Source organism: Glycine soja, chromosome 17 (assembly GCF_004193775.1).
Source record: "Glycine soja cultivar W05 chromosome 17, ASM419377v2, whole genome shotgun sequence".
Taxonomy (NCBI): Eukaryota; Viridiplantae; Streptophyta; class Magnoliopsida; order Fabales; family Fabaceae; genus Glycine; species Glycine soja.
Genome location: NC_041018.1, coordinates 12,890,086 through 12,909,420, shown reverse-complemented (window position 1 = coordinate 12,909,420; position 19,335 = coordinate 12,890,086). Strand labels below are relative to the sequence as shown.

At 29.0% G+C, this 19,335-nt stretch overlaps 1 protein-coding gene across 1 annotated transcript; it reads right to left on the bottom strand.

Annotated features, from left to right (window-relative positions):
• Positions 1-423: 423 nt before the first annotated feature.
• LOC114393885 (protein phosphatase 2C 29-like) lies at positions 424-5,370 on the bottom strand. The gene is made up of 5 exons (XM_028355363.1): positions 5,309-5,370; positions 3,499-5,165; positions 3,172-3,285; positions 2,134-2,398; positions 424-1,164 (listed from the first exon to the last, which is right to left on the bottom strand). The coding sequence occupies exons 2-5, from the start codon at positions 5,098-5,100 to the stop codon at positions 1,040-1,042; spliced, it is 2,106 nt and encodes a 701-aa protein (XP_028211164.1). The 5' UTR covers positions 5,101-5,165; positions 5,309-5,370; the 3' UTR covers positions 424-1,039.
• Positions 5,371-19,335: the final 13,965 nt, after the last annotated feature.

Genomic DNA, 19,335 nt, shown 5'->3' with positions numbered 1-19,335 from the left:
ATTTCCACATACTACCCTTGCAACCAGTAAAAAATTCTCAATTATTTAAAATTACTCTCTTTATCTTTATTCATATATATTTGATTTTCCACTTAATTCTTTCATTCTGGCATGTTTTATATACCTCTCAAAATTGAATTTTAATATTTTTTTAAAAATGTGAATGGTTATAAATAATTTTATATTACAATTTAAATTATTCGTTGTAAAATTAAAATATAATTTATATTTTTAATTTTTTAGTCATAATATAATTTATATTCAAAAATCTTTATTATAAATTTTAATTATATTAACATTTATATTCTACAATTTATCTACTATACACTAGTTAACAATTAATGTTTGAACTCAACATGATTAATTTCCTAAGGGCCGTTTTCATTCTGCATTGTGTAATTACATGCAATGCGCTCGTCTGGGTTAAGAAATCAATTCAGAATAATCATTTTAATACGCAATGGTGGAAATCCACTCTCCATTACAGATCGTCATTTCTGACTAAGAACTGGTCAAGTTCAATCAATTCAATTGTATCCCCACCCATATACACCCATGTTTTGTTGGCTGAGCCAGAGAAAAAAGAAAGAAAGAAAGAAAGAAAGAAAAAACGAAAATAAACAGATAGGGTCTTGGCTATGCAAAATTTCTATCATTTTTCATCTCTAGCTGCAAAAAAAGGGGAAGAGGGAATAGAGCTGCGAATGGAAAAAGAAACAGAGGCTTTACTTTTTCCTTTTCTTTTTTAACTCCTCAACAGAATTCCCAAAGGCCCATCTGCAATGCCTGTCTTAGCTCATACCAAATTGCATTTAGCTTTCTTTAACTCTGGATAGAGCTATAGCAGTAGCCTTTTGCCAGTAAAATCTTAGATTCCTCAGTTGATCATTTTTAATGTTGTAAGATCAGGAACAACACACCCAGATCCATGAAAAATGGATCGGCTTTGAAACTTTGGCACTGGCTTCATGGCACACTTGGGTGCCAAAAAGTTATCACATGTATATAGAGCCAACATCAAGTTGAAGGTCTCATTGTCTCATGGATACTTCCCTGATGATTTCCAGATTCTCCCTTCAAGTGATATCACCATGACAGTAACATCATCGTGATACTTCCTCCGATCTCCTTGTGGGATATCTAGCAATTCATGAAAATCCATTCCTGCCACAATTCGATTCAAACATCACCACTCTAAATGCGTGTTATATAAACATAATAGTTGACATTTGACAAGCCAAAAAAATCTACTAGAAACGAAATCAGCATAACCCGTGTGGCAATTATTTTCTTGTTTTTACATTATCCCCAACCTCAGGCAAGTTGAAAAGTGAAAAACACCCCTACTAGCATCAAGCATTTCAAAAATAAGTTTTATCTCAATACAAAAATCTAACAAGCCCATACGAAAAAGCAGACAGACAGCAACCCTCCTGAATTTAAAGCTGTTACTTCAGCCTAACTCTGGAATCATATGATAAGCAGATATATAAAGGAGAATGAAAAATTGAATAAATAGTCCTTTCAGAAATTGAATTTATAAAACTCAGATTGAGGTAATAATTTAGAAGTCCACGGAAGTGATGGGATTTAAATTAAAGTAAAATATATGACTATGAGGAGCTGTCACCTTTCTAAAGAAGGAAAATGACGTAGTAGATGTTGTGCAAAAGCTACAAACTATTAAAGCCGTAATCAAGATGCTCCAGAGAAAGGAAATATAAACATAATATAGACAATCTCCAACTAAAAGACAACACATATCTCTGAGGCACATAACATTTTAGTAGAAAAGCTTGAGAACAACAGGTAATAATTAATAATTACATAACTCTCAACATCAAATCCTTCAAAATATACTCCGCAAGATGTGATGTTTTACTTAAAATTTATCATACAGTTAAAATGTGTCTTCAAAGTAGAGATAGACATGGGTTCGTGCATAAACAACCAACCAAAAGTTTAAATAATTAAAATTTAGCCGGGCATACAGGACAAGACAAAAAGCTTTTAATTCACATATGAAAATAATTACTAATTTATATTCTCTCCACTTGTATCACGCAACAAATTGCACATGTCTAACAAGACTGCAAAACAAGAAAGATACACACGATCAGAAGATTCATTTACCAGCCTTCTTAGCTGCATGGAGGAGCAGCTCTTCTATTAAATGTTGGGCTGGATCCCCTTCTGGAAATTTTTCCATGAAGCTCTCAACATGAGAAACCACTTCTTCATTGCTTAGATATTGATATAAACCATCAGATGAGAGGATCAGGAACTGATCTCTCTGGCATAATCTATGGTGACGTAGTGAAGGAGAGCAGGATATATATGGAGCAGTGCCAATATATTCATTACGAAACATCTCTAGTACTGCATCATTCCACTTCGGCTATGGAAAAAATCAGTTCATACAACCATGTCAGAATGCATTTATGTAAAAAATTTGAGAAAAATATGCAGCCCTAAACAAGATAAACCAATCAGGCTTCAAATTTTGCATGTAGATGAGCATCAGCACTTGCAGGAGTACCATAAGAAAAAAAAATGTGAGTTTGATAGCAAACAAATTATTTTTAATGCAATAATAAAAAGCAATGTTAGCATGTTCTCCTAACAAATTGGCTTTATTACTAATTAGGAGTATATTGCAAGACATAAGTCTAATTGAGTGTTGGGATTAGATTGTTTTAGAAAAATAATCCCTTTTATTTTTTGTAGCTTCCTTAGCTTAGAGAGGTTTAGAGAGAAAAAGAAAATGATCAACTCTCCTAAAAAGTAAATTCCCAACACACTATAGACGGTTGGACACTGTAGCTTTACAGTTCATAAAAGTGTTGCAGACACACTATAGATTATCTAACCTAATCTTGATCATCTATTTATAGTTGTATGGTAAATATTAGCTCCTCTCATAAGAACATGCTCTCACCTGATACACTTCCTAAGCATGCAAACACACTCTTTTGCCTAGACAAAGGATGCCACTAAGCATGATGAACGATAAATCTTCATTTGTATTAAACAAAGAATCAATGTGAAATATGATTCCAAGATGCATGAACTATAAAAGGCAGCATATTCTTCTCTCTGTGATGGAAGTAGAAAACGATTCAAAAGCACAATTAAAACATTGTATTAATAAAACAGTATTTTAAAAAATACCTGTTTCAAAAATCCAGCCCCAAATGCTCTGGTGACCTTAAGGCGACCTTTAACTCTATCATTGAGTATACACTGGGCATCATCAGGATGCTCGTTTTTAATCCTGATGACTTCCTGCACGACAATAAGCTCCACTTTTTAGACAACTCACAATCATATTACAACAAATAATCATGAAGTCAGTAATCTAACCTCTTGAAAACATCATTATTACTTAATACCGCATGTTACCAAATCTAAAACTTCTATAAAACATCCAAATGAGAGTAGAAACTAGATACAAATTCATTTCACCAAAAAAGTGAACTAATCCAAAATTAAACTTACTTCTTCAATGTTGGTGCTGTGATCAGTTGACAGCTGCAATGCCACCAACCTCTGTTGCTGAGCACTCCCAATTTGACCCAAACCCAGGGGCTCCTCAACTATGCTCTCGGCACCTCCGGACTCAACACCTCCCTTGCTTCCCAATTCAACACATGAATCAACCTCTTTCTGTTCATAGTGTGCAACAATAGCCCGACTATCTCCAACATTCATCAGATACACATCCTCATCCCTCATCAAAGCAACCAACAAACACGAACCCATCAAAGCAAGCTCCGGATTCGTGTCCAGAAGCTTATCTGTCATGTCCAAATAAGCAAGCTCAGTGAACTCAAGCGCCCGAGACAAGGCACTCAAAACCAGTCCATGATCTACTGGTCCCACTCTTCTCTTCCTCCCACAATGCTTCTCTTGATTCTCCTTCTCCTTCTCTTTCTCTTCATTCCCCAGATTCCACCCTCTCCCTCCACCCTCCTTCTGCTTCCTCAACCCGTGCTTCAGCTTCGATAGCAACAACCACCTTCTACTCACAGCACTACCAGCATTGGCATTGTTAACACTCAGCGCATCGTCGACGGAAAATGCGAACCTATCCGAACCGGAAAGGTCGAGTCCGTCCTCGGCAAGAAGCTCCCACAGCTTACGCCGTTTACTCTCCGTTCCTTCCACCACGGGATTGCTCTCTTGCGGTAACGGTTGTTGTTGTTCTTGTTCTTGTTGTTCTTCTTCGAGTTCCCAAAACAAACCCTGAAGCTCGTTATGAACGGCGCGGTAGAGGTTCCCCATCAGAAACTCCGGCGCGTCGCCGCCGTTGAAACCGTCGTAAATCCCGACGAACAACCATCCCTGCTCCTCCGACACCACCACGTGGACTCGATCCTCACCGGCCTTCCCCAACGCCCACTGAACATTGCTCTTTTCTTCCGGCAGCGGCGGCGGCTTCCCCTCGCTTTCTTTTCTTCCGGCGAAGTTCAGCACCGGCACCACCCACGGCCGCTTCTTCTCCGGCGCGTTCCGGTTGAACGCCTTCCGGAACCCCGAAATCATCTTCTTCTTCCTGTTCTTCTTACCGTAAAGTCCGGCCAGAGGCGCCGAGAAAGGAATCTCGCCGCCGCCGACGAAGTCGGCGGCGGCGGGGAGAGGACCGGAGACGGCGTTGGATTCAATAGGACCAGAGAGGAAGAAGCCGCTGACCTCGAAAGGCTCGCCGCCTCGGGGAACGGGCTGGAGCGGGAGGGCGGAAAACGACGCCGTGCTCTCGAAGCCATTTATGATATTACCCCTGGAGGAAACTCCATTCACTTCTTCATCTAAGCGAATGACTGTTGCCGGAAGGGAGCTGTTGGCGCTAACGGAGGCTCCGGAAATGGCCTTAAAACCGGTTTCGTGGAATTCGGGTCGGGTTCGGGGCTCGTGAGTCGGAGAGAAACGGAGGGAAGTGGAAGGACTGAGAAAGCGAGTGGGAGAAAGGAAGCGCGCGGAGGATCTGACGTAGCAGAAGGAGTGGCCTAGGGTTTCGTCCAATGGGTCGGTGGCGGTGAAAATAACGTCGGGTTCGTTGATCCGAGAGCACCAACAGAGGGTTGAAACTCCACTTCCCATATCTAGCTAGCATTTGACTTCAAACTGTTTCTTCTTTTTTTTTTCTCTCGCAGCAGCCCCCAATCCTAGGGAGAGGGACAACAACAACAACAACAAATAAATACTAAAAAGAAAGAGAGGGAGTGAAAGAGGGAAACAAAACAAAACTAAAAAATGAGCAGGTGGAACCAGGGGACATTGAAGAAAAAGACCAAAATAAAAATGAGACCTGGCTTCTTTTTTTCTTTCCTAGTCTTTTCAGAAATCACCAACTTTCTTTGGTTTACCAAGTTAGCGACTAATTTCATTTATTCGTAATCGTTCCTAATAAGAAAATTTTTCATATAATAAGAATTGAATATAAATTTTTTCATTCAATTGATAGTTGAGATTTCATACCACTGCTATAATCCTTTGGCATGATAACTGATTTTTTTATGTATTTTGTAATTATTATAATTATAATTTTTTTTATATTTTTTTTGCTTTTTGAGTTGAGGAGGGGAAAAGGTTTTATATGAGTTGAAAAATTGGTAATGAATGTTTTGTCCTTTGTGTGGCTTTTCCAAATGTTTTTTTTTTTTTCTGTTTGCGTCTGAAGCTGTTGGGGTCTGATATGAATTTGACGGTTACGTCTGGAAATTTTGCTGTGGGCTTATTATACAACCTGCCCCTCACACGTAGGATTCCAGCTCAACCAACCTTTGCCCTTTCTCAATCCATTCATTCATTTTTAATTAATACCAACAAGTTAATAACTCTTACTACATTAATAACAACAGTAATATTGAGTTCAGTGTTTTTAAAGTCTCCAGTGATCATGAGAAGAAAATCTCATCAAGATAAACCATCAATTTAGATTAATTAGTGATAAAGTTAATAAATATTTTATATTAATAACATCATAAAAAATAATAATAATGACAGTGTTTAAAAATTGTCAAGTTGGTGTTATTTACACTTAATAGAGGGTAGAACTCAGAAGGTGCTTTTGTTTTGAATTTCAATGTTCAAGAAAATCGAGGTTTTATTTCATTATTATATTAAGAGGAGGAGGAGTTGCATAAACTAATTAAAGTTTAAAGTGAATGAAAGAGAGCTTAGTTAGATTATGGGGTATGAAGTCTAAGCCTCGTGCCCTTAATATTTTACTTCTGGGGGTTGGGTGGGAATTTTGTCACTACACAAAAGTGAGTGTGAACTTTCAAGGTAAGATTCAAATCAGGTTTAGGCCTCTGATTAAATCAATTTTTAAACCAAACCACTTGATATCCAGTGCTTCGGTTAGGTTAACTAAACATTTGTAAGATGCAAAAATTTCTAAATCTTTAGTACCTAATTATAATGTTGCATTATTGTTTTAATTATTATATTATATATACTATTCGTTTTTTATGTTTGTAAAATACTTTATCTTTAAGTAGAAAATAAAAGTTCAAAATTAATTAAAAACTATACTATAATTTATCTTTAAGCATATTTTTAATTGCGAGATGAAAAATATTATATAAACATATTAAATCATTTTACATTTATCAATTAACTTAACGGTTAACACCGTTAAATATTTCTAATTTAATAAATTAACTGACAAAATTTAACTTTTATCTGAAATTTAACTTATATTAAATATTTTATAGCTAGAGTTTAATTCTTATATAATGTAATTGTAAAACATGTATACTATTAGTTAATTTAAAATTACATTAAATTTGATTTTTAAAGTAGCTATTATAGAAAACAACGATTTTAATATATATATATATATATATATATATATATATATATATATATATATATATATATATATATATATATATAATTAGATGAGAATGAAAACAAACATGTAAATTATCAATATATTTTAATTATTTTATTTATCAAGCATAATAAAAATGATTATCATGTTATTATCATCTTTATACTTTTATTTTAAGGTTTTTTTTGTGCGGAAAGTAATGTGTCTTGTGTTTCAAATCTCTCATTTTATTAGAGTACGTGTTTTGATCGAATGGAATTACGTAATTGATATTTTTTTTCTATGGAAAAAAAAAAGGTTCTTCTGTAGAGTTCCATGAATTCCATAATTAAAAAATATATAAATATTAATAGTTATTTAAAAAGGAATAACGTTCAACTTTGAAACTGGTTTATTACATACTATTAAAGTATTAAATTGACAATATTCATTCTTGATGACTAGATTGCATTTATATACATGTCGAGTTAATTACACCAAACATATTTATGAGTCCTTTTGATGACGTACGAATAATTTAATTAAGATTAAACTTTTAAATATGATCATTGCTTCTTCTTTTTTTTGTGATTTTATATTATGATAATCATTGCTATGTCAAGAAATCAAGCAGTTTTACGAAGTTCTGCAAACGTCGTGTCATTTACTCTCGGACAATCACGCAAATGCATTTACAAGTATTTTATTCTCATCCTCGGGTAGAATTGCTCGTTACTTGATTATAAATATTGTTCTATTATTATAGATTATACATATTTAAAAAACATTTGCAAATGCAAATACAAGGTTTTTTTTAGTAATGCATAGTAAAATTATTAAATAAAAAAGAATATATTTAACATAAGCATATATAATATTTTTTTCATCTAATAATTACGATAATTATTGTGAAAATATTATATAAAAATATTAAATTATTTATAAAAAAAATTCTCCTTTTTTACAGCATATAATTTTCTCCTTATTAAAAAGGCATATTGTTGATAATGGAACCAGTGAATTTTTAATTGAAAAATATCATTCCCTTGATATGCTGTTCCTTCTCAAATCTGAAGCATTGTTCTAATTCTTGTGGCTCGACCCATTTCATGTGCCAATGTTATTTAATTACATTTACCTAATTTATTATATAAGAAAGGTTCTACTATTTGGTTTGAATAAAAACAGATATATTGTCGTATATTATTGTTTGTTTTATTTTTTAAATTATAATTATAATTATATTTTGACAAATATTATTTTTATTTTACTAAAAAACTTAAGAGAATCTTTATTTTACTAATTAAAATTAACAATCGAAACGTTGATTTCAATTGAAAAAAATATCAATAATTTTGTTAATGTTATATATATCTAAATTTGACACCTAATTAATTGAATAAAGAAAATGTAGACATTATATAAGATTGATGACCGTTCTAGATGGAACCTTGCAGCACATGTTTGTAGAAAAAGCATAAAAACTAAAGGGAAAAAAAAAAACTTAGATGAGATGTCTACATCACAGGGTAGTTATGAAAAATAATTATATATGAATATGTGTACTATCTCTTTCTAGTCCTTGTGCAGTTATTTTTATACAAAAATAAAATATTTTAAAGTTTGGTGTCTATATATATAGATTGTTGGTGTAAAAATTTTACACAATCAATTAATTAGATATTATTTTTAAAATATAGTTATCATAAAAATCATCAACTTATAATGTGATTAAATAATAATATAAAATTAGTATATATTATTAATATATAATCTATTTTTTACTTTTTTAATCATATATATATATATATATATATTTCGTCAATTAATCAATGTATTTGATGATTTATTTCCTATATTTATAATAGAATAACTTGATTAAACATAAATAATATATAACTTAATTGACTTTTAAAATGTCTTAATCTTTATCATTTGATTAAAAAAAAGTGCAATATAATATGTGTGCATATCTCTTTCATATTGTAATGACAAGTTTCCGAGCAATGCCGTATCTATAATGCAACATTTAAACAAATATCTACTGATGTTGAAGTCATTGTTAGAGAGCCAATTGAATTTCTAAACATGTGAAAGGTAGACTGAATATTATTCTGACTATTTCTCCCTTGTCAATATTGCAGTCGAACATAAAATAATTTAGTTTCTCGTCATTTGAGGTGTTGAATTTAAAATAATTTGACTATTTTCTTATTTTAAATTTTTCACGACCTTGTTTTCGGACCTTGTTCATGCTTCAAACTTGCTTATGATATTAGTCTTTTATTTATATTATTATATTAAATAGAATTGTGTCCTTCATGACTTCAACTTGGCAATTAATCATGAATTGGTAGAACACGTTTTAATTTGTAGTTGTCATTGATGAAGTCTTGCCATGTCATGACTAGGGTTGTGAATTTAAAGTATTTGAAGAACATTTGCAAAAATCAACAATAAATATACTAAGTGTGTGTGTGTGTTTTTCCTGTTAAATACCCCCAAAATGAGCGTCGAAGGAGAAGCAATAATTTGTTTTTTTTTTTTAAGAAAGAAGCAATAATTTGTTATTTATCACAAAATGGAACTTTGGAACGTGTGCTCATGGAATGAAATGGTAAAATAAACATAGCCTAAGATGCAAGTTGATATGATGAACAGTTATAAACAGGTTTATATATAATTTCTGTTTAAGCATATCTAGGTGCTACAAGGCATACGTAATTTCTATTAAAAAACTTATAGCATAGAAAATAAATTGAATAAATGGTAATTTTATTTGAATATATTTGCATGGGTTTATATATAATCTGGACTGAATGATCGAATCACCAAATTAGCAATTCAACCGCAAGTACTTGAATCAGTAAACTTGATCCAGATCGAAGAAATTGGAAAAACGATATTAAAAAGTACTTAATATTTTCAATAAAACATAACAAAACTATAGTATTTAAGCATTCATAATATCACATTACAGTCAGACGGCCGGTTCAAAATATAATCGTATAAATACAGAAGATAAATCTTAAAGTGTCTTATCATTGAGTCAAAATCATTTATGAATTAATGTTCAAGAGGAGAAAAAATGGAACTGCGAATAGTTCGTATTTAATTTTACAATTTAGAATATCAGTAAAGCGAAAAGAAAAAAAAAAGTGTTTCAACTTCAAGATGATATATATACACATTCATTATTAAACACTTTATCACAAATATTATTTTTTCTATTTCCTTTTTTTAACATTATACCACATATTATCTTTTGATTTTTCTTTCTTCCTTCTTTTTTTTTTCTTTTCAATCGTCATCTAAATGTTAGGTGTCTATATAATTTATTTATTTTCAAATGGTATAAATTCAAAGTAACAAGTACTGTTGTTACTGTAGCAATGAAGTGAACAAAAACTGCATATTTTTTAAGGTTAAATTATAATTTTAATTTTAAATTCATGATTTTAGTCTTTCTATTTTTAAATTAAGATATTTAGTCCTTTATTTTTCATAATAAGCAATTTTATGTAAACAATTAGAATAAAGATAATATATATTAAAATCAATTTTAAAAAATTATGTAAATGATTTACATACTAATTTATAAAATTTAATTATAAATGGGTGAAATAAAAAAAATATATAAAATACTCACAATAAAACACATATAAAATAAAATTAAAAAGATTTATACATTAAATATTTTTTAATTTATAAATTTTGATAATTTTAAAAAAAATTAATAATTATTGAGTAATGGTACATAGAAAATGATATTAATCTAATTAATTAAACAAAGTAAGTGTATGTGATTTATATAGTCTTGTCTATGAATAATAAAGGATTATGATTTAAATTTCTATAAAGATGTTTTTTTTATTTTTTATATAAGTGTCATATGAATTATTTATATAAATTTCAGATTAACATTAATATGTCACATTAAAATTAATTTTTAGTTTTGAATGATCAATAAAAAATATTAAAATTATTTATTTTAAAAAATAAAAATTATAGGAAATCAAACTTACAATTCACTCTTCTTCTTTTTTTCATCTGGAAAGGAGTAGGTAGGTAACTCTGTTATCTCCTTCAATTTTTAAACAGTACGTAATTACGTATTATTTATATGGGCTATATGGAAAATGATTTTAAAATGAAAGTAAACTATTAAGATATTATGTATGATGTGGCACGTTATTAATTATTTGATATTAGTGGAATATTCAAGTAAATCAATGAAGTCGTAAATATTTGAGTTACTTCGAGATGTTAAAAATCAATTTATGATTATGTATAAGAAAAAGATTTATTGAAAGAGAGATACTTTTTATTTTGTAATCTTTTCAACGAGTCTAACAAATATTATTCAATTTTAAAAATAAATGAAACATTAAATTTTGTAAATTATTTTTAAACAATTGAATGCAATCAAAATGTTGTCAAATTAATTTTAAGTCACAAATTTTCAATTTATATTGAAATATGTGTTATACTGAGTCACATCAACCTGTTAAAAATTTAATTTGTGATTATGTAGAGAAAAATTTATAAGAAAAAAAATATTTTGGTAATATTTTCAATGAATCTAATTATTTTTTTAATTTTAAAATACATAAAATATTCAATAATAATTGGTAAAATTCATTTTAGTTCTTATACATATTATCTTTTTTTTATTTCTTTTAGTCATTATTCTCAAAACTTATAAGTACGAAAAGAAAATGTATACAATTAATATTCAAATGAATAATTAAATCTTTTATTTTTTTACAATGAAAATTAATTGTATAATAACTTCGTCAACTGCCCCAATACATTATAATACTTAATAGCACAGAAGAAGCAAAGGGAAAAATTGAACGGTGGTGATTGAATGAAGATCCGAGACCGAGACCATATGTATCTTGATTAGTCAAAAGTCGCACTCTTAACCCTTTTTGTCTCAATCCTAATTTGATTTCATCTTATCTTTTGTTTTTGTTTTTGTTTGGTAACGTAGTATCTTAATAATTTACTAATTATTATGGAAAGTCGTGGAGGTAGCTTTTTCCACTTGGTCAAAGAATAATCCACTTTAAAGTAATCATTATTAATTAATTCAAACAAATCTAACAATAATCAAATGTGAATCGGTACTTATTTTAGCAAACGGAGAAAGAGCTATTAAAAAACAAAAAAGAAATTAAGATGTGAAATGCCAAAGGCGCGAAATGCGGCCTGGAAGTGCATAAATTTGTTGGAAAATACGGAGATATTCAACATTCTTACCATTTTGTAGGCTAAAATATGCTTTTTTACATTATAAAATTTGTAAAATTCAGATTTTATTTTTGTAAAAGAAAATATATATTTTTCATTTTTGTAAAATTAGAATGCATTATAATCCAAAGCAAGATTTGGATAAATTTATATCTACATGTAATAATTTGTGGCGGGTATAGATGTAAAGATTAAAAATAATCATAAATTGTAAAAAAAAAACTGTCATAATTATGTTTATAAAACTTATTTTATATCTTTATTAAATCAGTTTTAAAAGTTATTTTATATATTTTTTAAATGAATTTTATAAATTATTTCATATTCTTATATCATTAAAGATCTATTTAATTTTAATTAGAAGTGCATTATAATTAAAATTAAATAAATTTTTAATCATAAAGAACACATCACGTTAGATTATCAAGAAGAGTTTTAGGAATATTTAGATCCATAATGATTTATCAAACAAATACAGTAAAGTTTGGATCCGTAGGTGATTTTCTAATCTATGTATTCTTCTTAGGATTAGTTACAAAACGAATAACGATGGAGAAAAGAAAAATTATAGGTCACGGTTCGCTATACTAAGGACCATAGTCTTCTTATAGTGTATTAACTTAATATGATTCTCATTATCCTCCAATGGGTCAACTGTGACATATGCTCGTTTAAGTTTATATCATCTAATTTAATTGTGTAAAGGGCTCACTTAATTTGATGATAAATAACTAATATAATTGTCTTATAATATTAACCCATATTAATTATTGAAATAAAAAATTTCAATAATTTCCCACTTGGACTACATATTGTAACAATTATATCAAAAAAATTTAAATGTGCATGTGTGTGCTATATTTACCTTTAGACTTTCACCTTAATAACCTTGGTTCATCTCATATATCAATAATGAACTCACTCTATCTTTCCTCACTACAACAAATGTAACTAAATCCCAATGATCACCACATAATACACTCAATGACATAGATTAATATGGATAAGTAACATGAAAATTACATGCAATTTGATCTCAGTCATGTCTATTTCCAATTGGTCCAAACTTTATTCTTTATAGAGATTAATTCAAACACAACAAAAATATTACAAACAAAACAAGCTTATAATGAAATGATAAACATCAACTTTATTTTTGCAGAAAATTCAAACAACAAAACGTTTGTAAACCGTAAGATATAGAACATAAATAAAACTCTTACTAATATCAGGAATTACACTCATACGTCATACCTTTAGTAAGTGGATCAGCTATCATAAAATGAGTTTCTATATGTTCTATACAAATATGTATTTTCTGAATTTTTTATTTAACAACCAAATATTTTATGTAAAAAAACTTTTACTTGATTGAATCTTTAATAATACCGTTAAGATATTGTCTCACTAAACACCGAATGGCTACTTAATGTTGGCGACAACAGACAAGGCAGTTACAATAATTTATCAATCATAAATTTTAGTATGATATCTCATAGCAAAATATTAACTCCTCCAACAGGGTTAAATGTGGATTCTTATGTTGAGTGATTGCTATTAAGACATTCCAAAAAAATCGAAGTCAAAATACTAAATAATCTCTAAACTTTTAGACTTTTGATATGAAAATATGTAGTTTCTTGTTCTCTTCAATTAACGCATAATGCGTTTTACTACTTTCTAGTGTTGTATACCAAAATTACTCATATATTACCTTAGGACTCCCACAAAAAATTATTTTGGGACAATAAAAAAAATAAACTTAAGCATACATGATAAATTGTAATATAACTTTTGCAACAATAAGTTATATGATGATAGTAAGATGTCATCAACATATAATACCAAAATAATAAATTTACTCACACTGAACTTTTAGCGCACACAATCATCAACCAAATTTACCTCAACACCATAAGAGATAATCTTGATGAATTTTGTAATACCGTAGACGAGAGACTTGTTTAAAAGCATAATTAGATTTCTTTAGTTTGCATATCATAGACTTTAGATCATCTTACACAAGGTTTTTTGGTTGCACCGTATAAATTATTTTATCAATGTTTTCATTTAGAAACATAATCTTTATATTTATCTATGTAAAACAATTATCAAAATGATCTACAATGTCATTATAGTTCTAAGAAATCAGAGAGAAAGTCTCTTTGAGATCAATACCTTCTTTCTTGTAAAACTTTTGACAACAAGACAATCTTTATATATCTCAAAATTACTCATTGAATCTCTTTCAACTATAGATATTTATCTACAACTTATGAGTTTCACACTTTCAAGAAATTTGATGATATCTCAAATGTCGTGTTCAACCATTAGTTTTATTATATCATTATGACATCAATCCACTAGAGAGTTAGAGCACAACATGACTTGACTAAGGTCAATTAGACATTCTCAGTCAACCTGATGTCATAGTCATGTTCTTAAAGAAATATGACATAATCATATCAAATTATATTTTTCATTTCTATAGTGGATCTTCTTAATGACACTTCTTAAGGTTATTAAGGTTGAACTTTAGGTGGTGCTTGAGAGGAAATCTTGGTGTTATCTTGTCTTTTAATAATGTTAGTAGTAACATCATTATTTAATTACCATATCTGCTTCTTGAACAATGGTATGTACAAAAGGCTTATTTATTGTCAATAATAAATTATTCTTTAAAGACAACACTCCTTATATGTCTTTTCCTTCCAAACTCAATTTCCTAAAGGAGTCTTGCACATCTCAAACATGATCTTAAAATGAGATTGTAAAACTTATTGCACATCTCGAATGAACATCCCTAAATGTGTATATGTCTAATATTGGAATTTCCCCAACTCATACCTATAGGGTAATGACTACTTTAATTGGTACCCTAAAAGGATAAAAATTGTATTCTTTAATATCTTTTTTCAAAACGACTTTGGTAGGGAAGAATTAAACTTTTTACCATATCTTTACAAGTCTAGTTTCATCATTCTGCAACTTTGTTCATGCTAGGTTTGCCTAACATTACATATTGTGAAACAATTTCACAATTATTGAAGAAAAACACACGAGGGACTCCAAACGTTGTACCTTATGTCATATATACCATAGTATTTCCTAGGGTCACATTTGACAACCTTAATTTTCTTTTTTTTTTCTTAGTTGAAGTTCAACTTCATCTTTGAAAGACTAAAAGTCTAGAGGCCAAAACTTCTCATAATTTAAATAAAGAGGAATCGTCTATGAACATAATAAAATACATTTGTTCATTCCATGAGTCCATAAGGAATAGAACACAAATATATACATGTATTAGTTCTAAGACATCCTTATTTCTTTCCGCATCTGAATTCTATTTTGTTTGCTTATTTCCCTTTTATATACTCAATATAGACTATAAGGTCTAACCAATATAAAAGATCTGGAATTTCTTAAAACACAAGCATCCATATTCTCTGGTAAGAGATATGACTTAAGAGCTTATGTTATAAAGTAACAAAATTCTCATTTAATTTTAAGTTTTGTACCACCCAAAAAATATTTGCAATAGGAATACTCAAATATCCATAAAATAACTCATAACTTGCAACATTTGAATCACACGAGAGACTAACTTTATTATTTCTAATTGAACCAAAATAACTGAATTTGTCTAAATTAGAAATAAAATTTGGTTTAATAAATAGTTCAGTATATGTCTCAACCAAATTCAAATGAAATTGAATCTTTTAAAGCAACATAAAAGTTCTCATAGCTTCAACTATAACTTTATGTCATCGCCCACATAGAAGAATATTTCATTATCACTTGGCAGATGACTCCATAGATAACATCGCATAGACATGTTTTTATGAGTAGTAGAATCAAAATCTATCTACTAACGTCCTTCGGTACAAAACTAAATAAATGTTAAAACAAACAAAAATGAGAAGTTTACTATTTTCACACACTAAATAGTGTAAATGAGACATTTTTTTATATGTCTCATCCTACAAAAGCAAAAAGAAAATTTCTTATCTTGTCCTCTTGTTTCTTCTCTAAAAAAGATTATGCAATATTTTCAACTCTCAATTGACTCCCCTTAAACTCTAAATTTTATACATGCAACTTTGGGATTTAAATAATATGAGTAATTTAAACCATAGTAGTAACAACAACAATAATTAAATAAAATAATAATAAACATATAATGCACAAATAATCTTTATGGTAAATTTCAAGACCTAAATAAGATAACGCACCATTAATCCTCAATCTTTGGATTGAAAAAGACTAACTGCAAGTGGTACTCTCAACGCATTGATCAAGTATTGGTGATAAGTCCTGTCAAACAAAGGTTATCTTTGGACACTCCAGGGCTCACATGAAAAACTTATATGATGATTACTCCAGTCAAATAATCATTATTTTTTAACATTTCATTATTCACATGAAAAATCACACTATTTATAATTGACACATGTTTACCATCGCAAATATGCAATTATTCTGTCAAATTATGTCTTCCTTTGAGTCGAGCACAATTCGCATGAATAATTTCATGCAACATCCATGTAAATTCAATCAAATCAACTTACACAACAAAGGTTACTTTGACATGTTATTTCAATTAATTTAACAAAAAAATACAAGATAATTTAATATAATAAATGAGAGGTCTTAAAATTACACAACTTTCACATATAATTTAGTTATATAAAAATATATATAATAGAACATGCAAATATTTTACAGAACAGACATCACAAAATACTTAGCACAACCTTAATTCCTAGATAAATTAATTTGTAGTTGATACTTTCAACGTAATGATCAAATATTGACAATAAATTTTGTCAAATAATAGTCTTTCTTTGAATTGACTATTATTCACATAAAAATATATTTATAATTGTCACACATTTATCATCATAAGTACAAAATATTATTTGACCAAATTGTGTCTTCCTTTGGGTCGAACACAATTTGCATAAATAATTTCATACAAAATCTATGTAATTTTAATTAAATCAATTTTTACAATAGGGATTACATTTGCAATATAGTGTGTCAATCAATTTAACTAAAAAGAATACTAGACATACAAATAAATGTGAATGATCTGTTAATGCTGGATTTACACTAAATCATGATAGCAAAAAAAATATAAAATATTAATTACGACAAGTAAATATCATATGTTTAAATTATATTTAATGTTATCATTGATTTATACTTAAAATACCAAGTAAATATTGCATCTGTAAATAAGGTTATCACAAATTTATGAAAGGAAATAAAAAAATAATGTATAAATTCCTAAAAAGAAATCTTTAAAATATTTTATATAAATAAAAAAAATAATAAGATTATTCATAAAAAATATTTCTTTAGTACTGATTTATGTTTGTGATGTTTGTGCAATGCACCTTACAGACTAGAGAAACTTCACTTCACCTTAAATTTTAATTTGCTCCCACGTTAGAAAACCAGAGTTATATAAATAAAATATATAATAATATTTCTCCTTTAATTTATTAGCATTACAAGAAACGTGAAGTACAAATTTTATCCAAAAGAAAGTGAAACAAACCAATACACGATTAGATGAAGTTATAAGCCAATGGTTAGAAACTATGATAAAAAAAAAACAACAAAGCAACATTATTATTATTTTTTTTGACGAAACAGAAAAACAACCCAATTCCTACAAACTAGTTTATTGCAAAAAAAAACTTTAATGCCCAGTAATCTAACAATAATAGTGGTTTTGATACCACTTGTTGGAATTTTAGAGAATCTTTATAAAATACCAATATAACTACTAGAAATACATTACGCTAGATTATCAAAAAGAGTTTTAGGAATACTTGGATCCATAATGATTGATCAAACAAACACAGTGGAATCTGAATCCTTAGGTGATTTATGATCTATGTATTCTTCTTAGGATTTGTTACGGAACGGATAATTGGCTAACAACGTAACCAATGACTTCATGGTTCTTCCTCAACTAGAACCTTTTTATTCCTTAATAAGACCTTAGTAACTCTTTAAATGAGGGAGGAGAGAAACTACATGTGACAACTCGATATATTGAAGACCATAGTCTTCTTATAGCGTATTAACCTAATAGGGTTTCCATTATTAACAAGCTGACACAATACAAAATTTATATCAAGCTAACTAAGTAAACTTCTGATGCATGTTTGTTCAACTGCCAAGTCTGCCATCTATCATAATTTATATCAATGCACACTAGTCCATAATTTATATCAATAGTTTAAGTTCGACTTGTTAAAAATTATAACATTAAAAACCAATCCAATACTAATTTGTGATTAAAATGTAATATTATTTTATATAATGCAATCATATAAGGTTTATTTTTTCATGATTCTTACCTACATTATGCAAACACTTAATTATTGTCTTCATTTAAAAAAAATCTATTAATTGTTCCTTGTGTTGTTTGTTTTTTTAGGGATGATATATAAATGATATACATGCATTGGACCACTTTTGATGGTAATATTTATTTTGGAAAGATATATGTGTGTTGTCCATAAGATTTTTTTTGTTGGATATATAAATTCTTTTGTTTATGTGATTATGTGCTAGATAATGTCTTTGTCTCCTTCATCACCTAAACTTCGGTGTTCTTTACCCATGTCTAATAAGAAGAAAACTTCATTGTTCTTTACCTTTGGCGAAGAAGAAGAGTAGAAGACATGATTGATAAAAATGGAAAAGGATCACAACTACAAAAATGTCTTTTAAAGTTGGTTTTTTAACACCTTTCACCATAATTTTTAACTGTCTCTAAATCTGTCATCGTGGAAAATGAATACTTTTCATAACAGCTTTTAAATCGTCTCAAAATATTGGTTTCTACATCAGTAATTTTAAAAATCATATTAAAATGTATTTTTTTTTGTTTAGAATGTGAGATTTTAAAGATAATTTTTTTCAAAAACGATCTTAGAATGTATAGTTTCTAAGACGATTTTTTTGAAAACCGTCTTAAAATATATACATTTAAAGATGATTTTGAAAAATCAATGTTTTTGCAAAATAATAACAACAACAACAACAACCATAGCAATGGTTAATTTTATCACTCAAGTAACTTCGGCATTACTCATTTTAGTTGACTTAAATATGAAAATAATCATATCAATAACTTATACATCCACCAATTTCTTCCGGCATATAGTACATATGACATGGGATACAATGGCATACAATTCACTTTCACCAAAACATTTTTTTTCCCGGTAGAATTTACAATT

Coding starts and splice junctions, on each gene's coding strand:
- LOC114393885 (XM_028355363.1), bottom strand. CDS start 5,100: ATGGGAAGTGGAGTTTCAACCCTCTGTTGGTGCTCTCGGATCAACGAA. Junction 3,286..3,498: donor ACAGCACCAACATTGAAGAA/GTAAGTTTAATT, acceptor ATTGTCGTGCAG/GAAGTCATCAGGATTAAAAA. Junction 2,399..3,171: donor GGGCTGGATTTTTGAAACAG/GTATTTTTTAAA, acceptor TTTTTTCCATAG/CCGAAGTGGAATGATGCAGT.